The sequence below is a fragment of the Corvus kubaryi genome, unplaced genomic scaffold (genome assembly GCF_017639235.1).
Source record: "Corvus kubaryi isolate FWS band 111438036 unplaced genomic scaffold, C.kubaryi_AGA036_p1.0 66, whole genome shotgun sequence".
NCBI classification, from domain to species: domain Eukaryota; kingdom Metazoa; phylum Chordata; class Aves; order Passeriformes; family Corvidae; genus Corvus; species Corvus kubaryi.
The window spans coordinates 21,644,722-21,659,340 of NW_024582054.1; the positions used below are offsets into that span (position 1 = coordinate 21,644,722).

Consider the following 14,619-nt stretch of genomic DNA (forward strand, 5'->3'; position numbering starts at 1 on the left):
TTTCTACTGTACCATAAACAAGACTTTTCAAGGTTGCAGGTATTTGGTTGTTTACATAACTCTGCTACCTCTTCTGTGAGAGAGAAAAGTCTCTCACGGACTTAGAAAATAGCAAGAAAATCCGTGCTAGCAGCATTTTTGTATCTACAGAAGACTATTCCTTCATTTATCTAATTATTCTTTCAAAATCTCTCTTGAACATAACCCCCCCAAACACTACTATTTCACAATTAAACTACTCATTAGAGTGTTGAAGGAGTTAAGTAGGGGGAGTTATAATTTTCCATAGTGGAATAGGAATTATCAGGCTCTGTTCTGGTAAAAAGAGACGGAAATTGTCTTATTTCGGTTGGGGTATGATGGCTCCTTCAACATGACCACTCTGGGGAAATGCTAAAAGAATGATTAACCCTGCTCCTTCCCACCAATTATGCAAGATGCTGAAATCACCACTTTTGAGGGAATTGTGAGCCTTGATGTCACAGCACAAGAGGTGAAATATCCTAGGAAGAAAAAGCTTCCATTCTATATATGCCATTCAGCTTCAAGTAAAACTAGGGAAGAAGAACTTCTCCCTTTTGGAGTAGACCTTTAGAGGCAAAAGGGCTTTTTCCAACAAGAGTGAGTAATGTGTTGCCCATGCAGTGTTGTATGAAAAACAAGAGACCAGACTACATTTGTATTGTCAAGACATTTGTCCTCTTCTGGCTTCCAGTGTATGTAAACAAAGCAACCAATAAAAACTTGTATTCCAATGAATTTTTTCTGGGTTTTTATAGCATGTAGTTCCAAAGGGCCTTCTATTCCTCCTACATTTTCATTTCTGTGAGATAAACAACAAGAGATTTACTATGTCTATGGGATTTCACCACCCAGGCAGCCAGCCACTCAGTGCTTATGAGCACTATAATATTTACTTAGTTTGGTCTTCATTTGGGCTTTAACTGATATTTTGCCATGATCCTGGGTAATTTTATAATGAAATTCTTTGTTCATGAGACCTTTGAGATACAGTGGAAAATGAAGCTAAAAGAAGCAAAAGAGGAATCATTAGGAAATATTCAATGAACCTCTGTTTAGCTGGGTTTGTTTTACTGTTTTCTTGACCACAGAAATCTTATTTCTGCAATGGCATATTTACCCTGTAACCAGATGGCTGGATTCACCAAGTATTACTCATAATTACTGGTGCTCTGAAAGTTTTACTAGCTAATAATATTTCTGGTGAAAGGAATGGAAAATTATTTTCTTTAAGTCTGCAGTTTTAGGAATGCAAGTTTTCTAAATTGTTTTTCTTAGTTGTTTCTGTAATTTTGCTGAGGCCCTTGCATGAGTTTCAGATCAGTTCCAGATCAGACTGTCTCATTTTTGGAAACCTGTAGAAACTAATAAACCCTCTTTTTTCTTGGTACAACTGAGAATTCTTCCCCTGAACCCTTACAACATGTGGTTCAATGGCTGAGTCAGAGAGCTGGCTCATGTTTAGCTTTTATCTAATTTACTTTCCTTCTGTAATAGCACAGGGAGTGCAAGATATAGGGACATAGATGGAAAAGTGACAGGCATTCAGAATTTTATTTAAGATAGTTGGTTGGGTTTATTTTAGTTTGGAATTGTTGATATCATCCAACTAATTTAAGAGAGGACTTTCACACAACCTACTCTCCCACCTACAACCCTTACAGGCTACCAAAAATTCTCATGCCTGCAAGATGGGAAATTAAATTTTTTGAAATTGATGGTGTCAGAGAGAAGGAATCCTGATACTGCTTTCTCGCTTTCACATCCATATGCACATGTGGGCCTCAGCAGGGAAATCTGCATCTCAAGACTGACCTAAAGCCATCTGCTCTTTTGGGGAGGGACCTGGTTCTTCCATCTGAACTGCTCCACCAGGGTCAGGTCGACCACTTTCTGGACTTCTGCAAGACTTTTACAGCACTTCAGATACTGATGTTTTTTGGTCTTAACGTGAATGTCCAGGGTTGAAGAGTGTCCCTCAGAGAACAGTATAGATAGTGCTCAGTTTTGGGCACTTCATTCTCAAATAAGAGTTGAACAAAGGGTGGTGTAAATGCACTGTACATGAGTGAGTGCCACAGACCCTGCAGAGATTTGGAAGCAGCAGCTGTATTCCTAAATTAGACAGAAGTTGTGGTTTTCTGTTTCCTTTTTCAGTGCCATATTTGAATGCTAAAATCAATCCTACCTGCAGCACAGACAATCAGTACAGCTGGCTACAGCTCCCACTGACATCCACATAGCATGCAGGCATGCAAAATTTTGATGTAAATCTGATGTACTTGCCTAAAGACTCACAGATCTACAAATGAGGACTAACAAGTTTCATGGAAAACATTAACAAAGCTAGCAAGAATTACAGTCTTAAAAGACTAAAAACCTGATGTGCCCCTTTAATACTGCCTATGCTGGCACATCTTCAAAGAAATATAGCTGGCAAGAATATGCACATGATTGTGCATATAATAGATATTGGCTAAGCCAGCCATTTTCCCAAGGGCTCATGAGAAATTATTTCCTTGAATTCTCAGTCATCAAGGAGCTCCAGATTTTCTGGAAATAATGCATACGAAGGAGGGTAGCAGTACCCGGTTCTCCAACCAAGGAAGACAAGTGCATTGGCCTTCTCCACAATCTTGTGGAATTCCTTTAGTGTACATGGACCTGAGATCCCCAGATGCATTTCCTTCCTTGCAAGGCAGTTGCAAAGGTAATACCTTAGTAAACTGGAAGGTAGGTACTTCAGCCCTACAGAAAAAGAGGGGCTTGAAGAGACCTAGAGCAGAAAAAGAATCCAGCATAACAAGATGTTGTTGGACATTTTTAATATATGATTTTATGTTAGCCACGGGCAAATTATGGTGGCTGTCTTTCAGACTTTTTCTGATTTGGTGGCTATTTATGGTTTTTATTTCAATAGGTGCATTTCAGACAAAACAAGAGAGTTAACAGTAACTTTGAAGTGCATTATGTTACTTTTCAAATATGACAGCTTGCTGCTTACAACATTCCCTATTGCTTCTCAAAAGCCTTAATTTTGCTGGATGTCAGGTCATACTGTTTGGAAATACAAAACAAAAGCACTTCTCAGATAATCTCCATCCCCACTTAGGGCTGACTGTGGGGCAGTGCCAGGTCAGGCTCCCTGACTTCAACAACAGCATTGCTGTCTCTAAGCACTTCAGAAGTGCATTTTTTCTGAGGTAGGGCCTAGGCACCAAAAGCAGCAGAGACAGATGACTAATGAAGGCACAGAGTGACCTGTCTGTTAAAATCTGTGCAAAATGGAGGTCAAACATTGCAAAGTTAATGTGGTCTAGTTTTACCCCTCATCGTGCATCTTGTATGCCCAATATTCCAGTATGGTAGGGGTAGATGTTACTTTTTTTGTTAACAAGGGAAGTCATCAAGGATCAAAATGTATGTCTTTGAAATTTTTACTAGTTACCTGTAGGTGCTGTGTTGGTGGAGGATAAGGTGAGGCTAGTTATCCCTAATAACACTGGGCCACAACATATGTGGCAGTCCACTCCATGTGCTCTCCCTTGGGTCAGTATGTCTTAAGTGTGAGGGGCACAGGTATGTTGAAGTGTGGCCAAGCGTTCCTTGTCCTCTTCAGAGAGATTTTACTCTCCCACCTCTCTTCTTTCCATGTTGCTCCTGAAAACATGAAGGCTTGGCTGTCTGCTGCAGTTATCTTGGCTCAGGGTGATATGTTTTCCTCTTGGTAAATTTCAGTTTCAGCCAGAGCTGATTCAGGGTATCTACAGCTGGGCCAATGTGTTGCCTTTGGTTTTATGGCAGACTTTCTGAACATCTGTAAAGCTTTTACTTTTTCTCTTAAATCATCGTGTTCTTGCTATACTCCCCCTAGCTCCACCATGGAGCTGAAATAACTGAGAAAATCAGGTCAACACTCCTGTTCTCTTCCAACTCTTTAAGCTCCTTTCCAAAATCCATCTAAGTTTCCAACAAAGTCTTTGAACTTAACTGCTATTTGAGAAATCACTGGTTCACCTTTTAAAACTTTTTTTTTTAATTGCTCTTATTTGAAGTTGTAGGGAAGTTACAAAAGCATAGCTGGGAACTATCCTCTCAGCTGAAATAAGTTTTCCACCCTCAAATAACTGCATTTAACCCATTAGGCACCAAGTGAACTTGCACTATTTTCTATAAGAAAATCTCACAATTCTGATAACAAGATAATTAAGAATTTTTACAAAGGTTTCTATTTCAGTTGTTTAGTATTTACTACTAAACAATAAAACTGGGGTTATTCCTGGGTTTCATTTTCCAGAATTGGGCAGAAGGGGAGGGAAGAAATGGGGCAATATGAAGAGTTTCCTATTTACTTTCATTCTTGCCTTCCCACTAGCGTGTCTCAAGTAGCGCACAGTTAACTGCTCTCCTAAATCTCACCACTCCCAAAGCAGGGGAGCAATGACTGAGCAAGCTGTATTAGTAGCTGTGGATGAAGAGACTTGTAGCTTGGCAGCCCTGTACAAAGCTAAAAGCCTTGGCTTGTCTCCAACAACAGACGTTTGCCCCTTCAAGCAATGCTGAAACAATTGATTTTATTTTCCTGAGAGAGAAAATGAGTTAGAGAGGTATAGCTGACTCAGATTTTCCAGGGAGCATTGCTAGTTTTCTTTCTTTAAAATCTGGACATGGGGGATATAAGGGGATGATTATAGAGAAAATATTTGGCACTAAGCAAGTCTTTAGGTCTGTGTGAATAGGTTGGCCAGAGGTTGGGGTTTTTTCCCCACAGGACTGTGGAAAGGTGTGTGCTTGCTCACATGAAAGGCTTTATTATCTCTCACTGCAAAAATGCACACTATGGTTTTCTCTCCACCACATGACCTGCCAGGGCTCTCCCAAACCAAACCACATTGCAGAAGCATTTGGCAGCTCTGACCCAGCCCAGCCAGAAGCTAAATCCCTCTAGCAGTGTCAGGGAGCCCCAGGCCCCCTCACTGGACTCTCTGATTCCAGCTCCTCCTAAGGAAGACAGCAGAGCTGAGGCTGGAAACCCAGGCAGGAAGCAGTGTCCTGAGCTGTCCTGAGGCTCAGCTCAGGCCGTGATGGAGAAGTGCCCTCCAGCTATTGATGCTGACAGGACACTGTGAAGGGAGCCCCACCACAGCTCCTGACAGTTCATTAGCACCATCAAAGTGTTCTACCCATCCATTAAATCGTGTTACCCATTGTAAACCCCAGCTGAGGACTGGGTTCTGTATATCTGGTGTTTGTGCAGAGGTGCTGGCAGAGGGGGCTGCAGGGCAGCCTCTGTGAGGAGAGGTCGGGGCTGTCCTGTGCTGGACATGGCCAGTTCCAGCCTGTTCCAGAGGGCTCCAACAGACCCACCACACAACACAGCTGAGCCCCTTAGCCAAGACGGTGGCGCCTCTGGAGAATGCATTTGAGAAAAGAGAAAACACATCTTGTAGCAGCTGTGAGAGGTAGGACTAAAAAAACTAGTGAGAGAAGCAGCCCCACAGACATTTAGATCAGTGCAGAAGAAGGGGCAGGAGGTGCTCCAGACACTGGAGTAGAGATTCCCCTGAAGCCCCTGGAGAAACCCCTGGTGAGGCAGCTGTGCCCCTGCAGCCCATGGAGGACTGTGGAGTGGCAAAACCCCACACTGCTCGATGACCCCATTCCAGAGCAAGGAGATGTGGCCTAGAAAGAAGTTGCAGCTTGTGGAGAGCTTGCCCTGGAGCAGGGTCCTGGCAGGACTTGCAATCCCATGGAGGGAAACCCCCCCTGGAGCAGGGTCCTGGCAGGACTTGCAATCCCATGGAGGGAAGCCCACCCTGGAGCAGTCTGTTTCTGGTAGTTTGGATCCTGCAGGAAAGACCCATGCCAGAGCAATTCCTGAAGGACTGTCAGCTGTCATGATGCTGGAGCAAAGGAAGATTGGAAATAGGAAGGAGTGGTGGAGATGAAGATTATAAACTGACCTCAACTCCCACGCACCTGCGTCCCCTTTCCTGCACCACTCAGAGAGAGGAAGTAAAGGAGTTAGGAGTGAAATTGAGCCTGGGAAGAAGGAAGGGCTTGGGGGGAAGGTATTTTCAACTATGTTTTTATTTGCTACTATCCTACTCTATTTTTAATTGCCAATTAATTAAATTAACCTGCTGCAGCATGGCTTTCCCTTCACGTGGTGCTGTTGGTAATGCTGGCTTTTGCCTACTCAGCACTCAGGAAGGTGCCCAAGCCACCTTTCTGCACCCTGAACATCAGCTTAATGAAGAGAATTCCTCTTGAAGGCACTCAGCAGCCTGAGCTTGCTGAAGTGAGTGGAGGTCAATGTGATCAGCTGGCATGTGGACAACAGAGACATGACCTCCAGCTGCTGTCACCACTTTCTGGAACCAGAGGATGGGTTTTGCCATATCCAGTTCTCCTACGGATCCCATGCTTTACTGTGCATGCACAAGACCATTAAAGATAATAATTTGTGCAATAATGTGCAGCTTTCACTGACACAAAAGCTAAATTCTTGCCGTGACAGAAATGTTGGGCCCCTTATTCTGGAGCAAATAGTGAGAAATGCAGAAGGGAGCAAGGTTTGAAGCTGGTAGAAAGCAATTGTCATGCTGGAAGGAAAAGGATTATTCTTTACCAAGGAGCATCCACCATCTAGGAGAGGAAAGGTTTAACAGCTCTGTATCTCTGTTTCCCTTCCCCTGGAGGGACTTCAAAATTGAAGGAGACTTCTCCTGGGATTCACAGTGGAATGAAAGGGAGGGAAAGAAGGGTTCCCCAGCTGAAAGGTATAGACTTGTGGTTTGTGAGGCAAGGACAGGAAATGGGAGACACAGGAAGTTTCTCAGCCAACAGTAGGAAGTTGTATCTGAAAAAAACCCACCCTGACACCATGATAACTGCACAGAAAATGTGTATCTGTTGAGGATCCCATGGCTGCCTACTTGGGCTGAGTAATTTTGTAAAAATAGCTTTTAATGTTTGTACCCAACTGTCTGTTTTGAAGTAAAGAAGAACTTGACAGAAGATTTATTTATTTGTTTATTATGCATCAGGTCAATTCTATTCCTATTTTGCACAGAAATTCCTGGGATGTGCACAGGCTCTCCTCTCTGCACTGGAGAGTGTAAGTGCTCTGGCCTAGTCTTCCTTAGCAGTCGGGTTCACAATTTTTCCCAGGAAGAGCACGCCATCGGTGGCTTTGTCAATAACCATCATCAGGAAGGGCCTGTTGAAAGTGATGTGAGGAGGAGGAGGAAATGGTAGAAACAATGGTGTAAGTTCCATCATGGTCGCTGCAGCAGCCTCTGTCCCATTCTCTCTAACATCCACCGTGGCCTTGTGAATTGCCTGCAAGGAAAACAGAGATTATAATCTAGGCACAGAAGAGAGAGAAGCAGCTGGGGGAAAGTTTGCTTGCTTTAGCACTGTGATAAGGTAATTCTTAAAAGAAAACACAGAATTAATGTAGAACTGGTGTTCTACATTAAATATATAAAATACATTAAATATATAAAAATAATAGTGTCTAGCCTTTTCAAGACAAGCAAAGTTTGCTCTGAGTTCAGGGAAAGTTTTCTTCAACAGTCAGTGTCAAACATAACTGCCTGCAGAGGCTGAGCATCATCGAGGATATTTATTGTTCTGTTGTTTCACAGAGTAAGGATTTGTCCTTAATACTGAACACAAAAGAAGAAATTTTTCATTTTGCATCAATTTCTGTGTAAGCAAAATAATTCTCTCTGCAAAGACAATAGTGACAAGCTTTATAGAGTGTCGTTGTGTAAACACAGCCCACTGATAAGATTTTGCAGGACTTTATGTAGTAGATATAACAAATTCATATTTAGGAATTCACATGAGCTATTCCATTGGTTTTTGACAGCCTTCTGTTTTCTTCCTTCATTGTCTGCAACACATCTAAAATTTCCTCTCATGAATCTCTGCTTAACCTTCATCGATTTACTTGGCTTTCCAGGCATCAGTCCTCTATCTACAATCCAGGTGTTTCCACATGTCATAAGGAGGAATGTGAGGAATCACAAATAATATATGATGGAAGGACCTCTAGAGGCCATTGAATGCCACCAATGCCCCCACACTGTGACAACTCCGACACCGGATGAGGTTACTCAGGATCTAATCCAGTCAGGGTTTGAGTATTTCCAAGGATGGAAATTTCACAAGTAGCCCATACCAGTTTTTGATCACCCTCATGAATTTTGGTGAATTTTTTTACATAATACCCAATCAGAATATCCCATTTTCTATCTTGTGTCTGTTGCCCCTTGATGTATTACAGTTCATCTGCAAGAAGAGTCTGTGTCCATCTTGTCTGCACCCTTCTAATAAATATCTGTAGCCAGTGCTAAGAACTGCCCCTTCACCCGCCCTTCTCCTGAATAGCAACTCTGGCTCTTCCAGCCTCTCCTCATACACCCAGCGCTCCAGCCACACAGCCATCCTGCTCACCCTCCACTGGACTCACTCTGCTCCAGGGTGTCAACGTGGCCCTTGTGGTAGGGAGCCCCAAACTGGATATGTTGAACCCCAGAGGTAGTCTCACAAGTGCAGGATAGAGGGAAGGATCACCTCCCTCATAACACAGGCATGTACTCTTTGGTGCTCTAGAGAAATCATTTTGTTTATCTGTGTACTCATTTCTTGTTTGTGAAATGGGGCTATCCCTGTCCCATGAGTCTGTTGTCCATATAAATTCTGAAGTGCTCAGACAGTGTAATAATGAAAGGTGTATACATAGTATAAGAATGACCATTCCCGAAATTGTCATAACAATGATTCTTGTCATGCATTACTTCTTTAACACCAGCTTTTTGTGAAAATATTCCTTCTATGCTTTCCAGTTTTTTTCTTCTTCAGAGACTTTCAGCTAAGTTTTTAGGCTCACTGTGCAGTAAACAATTTAATATAAACTGTAGGAACATCAGCCATTTAATGCCTAACCTTTTCCTTCCTTTATTACCATCCATAAGAAATGACTACACTCCAGGGGTGGGATCAGTCTATTTGTAGAATTAAACCTGCATAAAAAAAAGGCAGAAAAATCTCTTGATTACCATCCCTATTTGCATACTTACTTTGGAAACCTTCAGAGGAAGATTTTTTGCCACTCCAGAGAGATCAGCCTGATCACTGAACACCTCTGTCACACCCATTTTCTTAAACAGGCTCTTAACATCATAGGAGCCGGAGACAGAGAATTTTGGAAGATCCAAATAGATGTCTCTTTTCAAAAATAAATAAAAATATGCATTTGTTATTGCAAGATCCCTTGAAGCAATATCTGTTTCATGTATATATCCATCCCAAGTACCCATGGAGCTAAGGCTTGGCTTTCTAAGACAGTGATAAATCCCATGTTAGAGAAGCAGAAACCGAGGTACCTGTCCCAACAACCACAGTCTGACCCATGGTTCAGGGGTAGAGTGATGGTTTATGAAAGTGACTGACTGGAAAATATTATCTTAGTGGAGAAAAAGAAATGATATTTTCTTTTGAACTGGATTCCTCCTACTGGAGGCAGGTTCCTGAGGACAATCTACCTGTGTGCAGGATCCTCACAACTGGGAGCTGTGACTGGGGGAGCTGAGAGGGTTCCCCTGTGGTATGAAATCACATGATAGCTTGTCTGAGTCAAAGAAACTGAGTAATGCTTTTTCCTCAGAGCTGTACTTAGCAGCTCATCATGGTATCCTAAGCTTTACCTTTCCTGGATGAGTAGTTTTGGCTTGTTCAATATTTAAACAAAGCCACAATTAAAATATTACCTTTCTTTAAGTGATCGCAACCAGTTAGCCACTGTTTCTTTCAGCAGAGTATCTTCCACCTGTTTCATTGTCCCTTCATCAGGCAGAACAAACAATGAAGTAACATTTCCTTTGTATGGGATTTCTACTACCCAGCAAGACAAATTCTTATCCCTATGGACATTAAAGTAATTTTTTTGATGCATTATTTTGACCTTAACAGAATTCTTGGCATCCAAAAAGAAGTCATCATCTCTCGTGTTGAAATTTTTGAAAGGTTTTTCCCAGGAGCCTTTGAAAAAAAGAATAAGTATAGAATTGAAAAAAAGGGACTAATAAAAGCATGTCACATTAATTGATGCTTAAAATAATATATTTGAACTGTAGAGACAGCAACAAGCCTATCTCAGTTTAAAGATGCTTGTTCCCTGGCCATGGAAAGAATCTTTACCTTTTTTCAATTGTTTTAACAAAAAATCACACAAGAAAAGTATAGGTTGAGGCTTGCACTGGAAAAGAGATGAGCCTTTGCCTGTTCAGTTAATGGTAAATCTTCCACAAACTCCAAGATTCAGGCTTATTACCTTCATGCAAATGTCACCATGTCCTGCACAGCCAAACACCCATGCCTTTGAACAAATGATCGTAAGTTCTGAATATCTTCAGCTCTGAACCTGGTTTAAAATTTATATTACATTGACCAGTACTTCTGCTGGTTTTTTTATTTTTTCATTCTTTTTAAAATTTCTCATCTAGAAAATGTTTCTTCATTTATTCTTTTATTTTATTTATTCATTTATTCTTCAAATATTTTCTTGTTCAATTTAAAAATAGAAAGTTGTTTTTTAAATTAGATGATAGGTGTGTTCACAATGTGAAAAAGTTTTCTTTCTTAGAACTTCTGGAGCTTATTTTTATAGCTGCTACTCGTGTGTGCCACTCACCTTTAAAGAAAATGTAGTTAATGACAACCATCACGGTGTCCGGATCAAGACTTTTGACTAAATCAACAATTTTGCCATGTGTTTTTGTTTCCACGTACTTATTGACTTCCCTTGTAGCCTCTGGAGGATTCTGAAAGTTGCTAGAAACAGCTTCAGTGTGATAAAGATTTGTGACATGATCCAAAAAGTTTTGAAGCAATTCCACTTGGTTATCTACGAACAGGGCATTGCCCATGTTCAACTGGACTTCTCGGTGAGGGTCATTCAGCAACTGGAGGACCTGCTGAAACCCCTCATGAATCTCCTGCTCCTCCATCTCTGTCAGGTTGAAGGCAAGGCCTTTGTACAGCTCTCTGAGTGTGTTTGATCTGGCCCCCAGGGTGAGCATTGCAAAGACAGTGGAGATGCTCAAAGGAGAGAAGAAAATGTTCCCGTCACCCAACTCATCTCTGATCTGCCTGTAAAACTTAAATGCAAATTCAGCATTTCTGGGGGCTAGCTTGACATAAGACAAGTTTTCACCATCAGCCTGGGACCGGTCTTCTGGGGAATGGCATATTTGTTGTTCCTGCTGCTGACCCTGGACTTGAAGTCCAAGAAGCAACAAACACAGTGCAGACTTCATTGTCCTTCTGAATAGTTCTGTTAAGAAAAAACAGAGCAACTTTTAGATCTAGAGAATTTTTTCTTTACTGGATAAAATGTTTTGTATTCTAAATACTAATTTTCAGATGTCAGTCATTAGAACTACTATTCTTTTAGGAAATACTCTTCTACTTGGCCTCTGGACAGGCTGTTTCTAGTCAGTTCTCTTAGTTTGTGACCAATGAGCAAAGGGAATAAGAAAATAATGTGGCATTGCCAGGGAAGAATCAGCTTTCCTGAGGTATTATGTGTAGAAGAGTTCTTGCTTCTGATCAGCATGGCCTCAGTACATTCCTAAATGCCTTGGGGTACATGGCTGAGTTCATGTATTGGCACCCATGTATCTGGCAAGTACTTAGGCAGAGGGGCCAACTTTGGCTGATATGTTGCTGTGGTACCCATGGTCTTGTTACGACTTTGGTTTTCAAGCACTGACTGCTATAACAGTCAGTTATAGCAGTGTATAAAGTCCGCCTAAATGCTCAGCCCTTAAACTATTTATATATTTCTGCCTCTTACATAACAGCTCTGACTCAAGACCTATATTATTTCAAGACTTTACCTTAAGTGTTGCAGCAAACTGAGGATAAATCGAGAAAGTTTGTTGACACTCTCTATTGCATATAAGCTATCCAGAAGGTTGCAAAGCTCAAAACTCAAGAGCTTGGGAAAGGCTACAGTGGAATCTGCCTTGCTGTGTGTATGTACTTTGATGACCGTTTCTTTTCCTTTAACTGACATAAACAAATTCTACATAAGCCTACAGTCTCTCTTCTGTCTTTATGGGGGAAGAATCATGCAACAAATTGAAGAAGAATGCTCACCTAAATTGTCTCAAATGACAGAAACTCAAACCCATGAAGCAAGCAGTGGCCCTCAGGGAAATAGAGATGGTCTGAATACTGTTCATAGCAGCTTAAGTATACTTATTCTTGAGAATGAGATTCTGCCCAGAATCTGCCTCCGTGTGTCTAATGCCAGGTTCAGGCCTGTGCCAGATTTTTTATGGGGAGTTGTTATTTCCAGGCTCCCCCTTTTTCAGATGTCCATTATGAAAAACTGGAGATATAAGCTGTTGAAGTGCTCAGTATGGGAGCTATGCTTGGCATGTCAAAAATGCTGGGTATAAACACTGATTCAGAAAGAAAAGGCCCTCTAGCTTTTGATAATTAATTTTGTTCTGGTAACAACTAATTTCGTATTTCCCCAAATCTGTTTTTGAGAGAGACTGATTTCTCTTCTAGGCCACTTGACTGCAAGGAGCCTAGTCTTTAAGCAAAAGGGACAGAAATGGAGCTACTGTCATTAGCCCTGCATCAACCTGGAATAGTTGGGACATTGAGATTTCAACTAAATTTACTCTTCTGGGAAAAGAGACAAGGTTTTGTTCTTCATCTTGGTATTGATTGTTGAATATTCGTTTTGGGCCTCATATCCCAGTCATCCTGTCACTATAGCTAGGAGCTGGATCATTGAATGAATTCTGCTTCAAACATTCAGAACATGCTTCCAGAAGCTAAAATAATTTCCAATTACTGTACAAAATAAATTAATCTCAGCAGTAAATAGCAGGGATCACACACAGCATATATTCAAAGAATTCTAAGAAAGTAAAATATGATACTTACCGTGCTGGACTTTTCTTTCACAGTGCTACTTCCCTCTTATTCATTTGCTTCCTAGTATTAAATTAATGTCCACTGGTAAACATTAAACAGAGCAAATAGGAGTTATTTGTAAAGCAAAGATTGAGTAAACTATTTTTTTCTGGATGTCAAACACTTAAAGTCTTTTTCCCATCACACAGCCAGAATGATGCCAGCACCTAGGGCTCTAAAGGGACAGAAAGACCAGGGACTTTGCTACTCTTGGCTTGAACTAAACTGTGAGTAAAAGAGCTTTCAGTAACTGTGGTAAATGAGTTCCTGAAAACAGAACATGAGAAGAACTGGAAAGCTAAGAAAAGGCCAAAACCATGGATGTCCTGTGCCCAGAACTTTCTGCACAGGACACCCTGATGCAACAATGCCATCTAATTGAGTACCCAAGGCAGCAGTAAGTTTGTTCAGGTACAGCTCCACCCTGCCCTAAATGGCATTATTTGATGGGCTCAGAACACTGGTTACCTTCTTGAGGGACCTTTGATGAGTATTTTAGAAACTACTAAAGTGAAAAGCAAGTCACAGCATGGCTTGACAAATAACCAAAACAAGAAAACAAATGGAAGAATTAAATAGGCAAATTTTTCCACAGCAAAATGTTAACTAGAGAGAGAAGATCTTAACCCCTTGTGCTGTGGATGCATAGGATAAGCATGAATTACATACATACCATACGTATCTTACACTGGGATCCCTCTCAGAGAAAGCTGAAACAGGCAAAATTTAGCTACTTAGAAGGTTATTTAAGGATGAGGCACATGGTACTTATCCTAATTAGCAATGACTAATTATTTCCATTGAATGTACATGATTTCGCCCCAGGTAAACTTACAATTTATCTATGCATAGGAATCAACCATCGTTGTTATTGCTATGTAACTACTCTCTCTTACAAGACAGAGGCGGGGTTGGTCAGAATATATTCCTACGGAGAGGGGTAATTTTCATGATATGTGCAAGTACCCAGAAAGTTTATTGCAGTCTTATGTAAAATGACCAAGTCTCAGGAGTAGCAAGTATGCTGTTGCTTAACTCTAGCAAAGACAAGATATTTTTCTCAAGCCTAGGCCTGTCTACATAGATAGCATTAATCTTTCAGCCCTGTCCTAATGCTTGGCTAACCATCTGCTGGATACTACTATGTCTTGAGAGGAATTTCTGGGGACAGCAAAGCTGCTGCAGTGATTCCTCTCCTTTCTCCCAGAAGATGCAGCAGCACTCAGCATGTCAGAAAGTGGAAAGTTGTTTCTGTCCTTGCTCATAACTCCCAGGCACCAGATCCTCTGACCCTGGCCCAAGTCTTTTCCTAGACAAGGTTAAGACCAGCAGTTACAGCAGACCCACAAATAATCAAAGAATCAGCTTCCCAGCAATTCCAAACAGATCAGCATGGCTAATGAATCCGTCAATCACACCCAGTCTTTTGAAAATCTCCCTTAGGTCACAGGTGCCAGAAATAGAGATCCTTGGATAATATATGTCACTTCTGTTGAAGGCAATGGAAAATGAGGGTGAATCACCACACATGTGTATCACCTGCATGCCAGCCAGGTGGCAAGTCTGTGAGAACACAGGGAGAGGAAAGCA

General features: G+C 41.4%; 1 protein-coding gene across 1 annotated transcript; it reads right to left on the reverse strand.

Annotated features, from left to right (window-relative positions):
* Positions 1–7,038: 7,038 nt before the first annotated feature.
* On the reverse strand, positions 7,039–13,086 carry LOC121673879 (alpha-1-antitrypsin-like). Its single transcript, XM_042047690.1, has 5 exons — positions 13,000–13,086; positions 10,727–11,368; positions 9,804–10,074; positions 9,114–9,261; positions 7,039–7,365 (listed from the first exon to the last, which is right to left on the reverse strand). The coding sequence occupies exons 2-5, from the start codon at positions 11,349–11,351 to the stop codon at positions 7,156–7,158; spliced, it is 1,254 nt and encodes a 417-aa protein (XP_041903624.1). The 5' UTR covers positions 11,352–11,368; positions 13,000–13,086; the 3' UTR covers positions 7,039–7,155.
* Positions 13,087–14,619: the final 1,533 nt, after the last annotated feature.

Excerpts from the sequence above, each read along its gene's own strand:
- LOC121673879 (XM_042047690.1), bottom strand. The coding sequence starts at position 11,351 with ATGAAGTCTGCACTGTGTTTGTTGCTTCTTGGACTTCAAGTCCAGGGT. Across the intron at positions 10,075-10,726 it reads TAACTACATTTTCTTTAAAG|GCTCCTGGGAAAAACCTTTC; the intron begins GTGAGTGGCACA and ends TTTTTTTCAAAG. Across the intron at positions 7,366-9,113 it reads TTCCTCTGAAGGTTTCCAAA|GCAATTCACAAGGCCACGGT; the intron begins GTAAGTATGCAA and ends TTTTCCTTGCAG.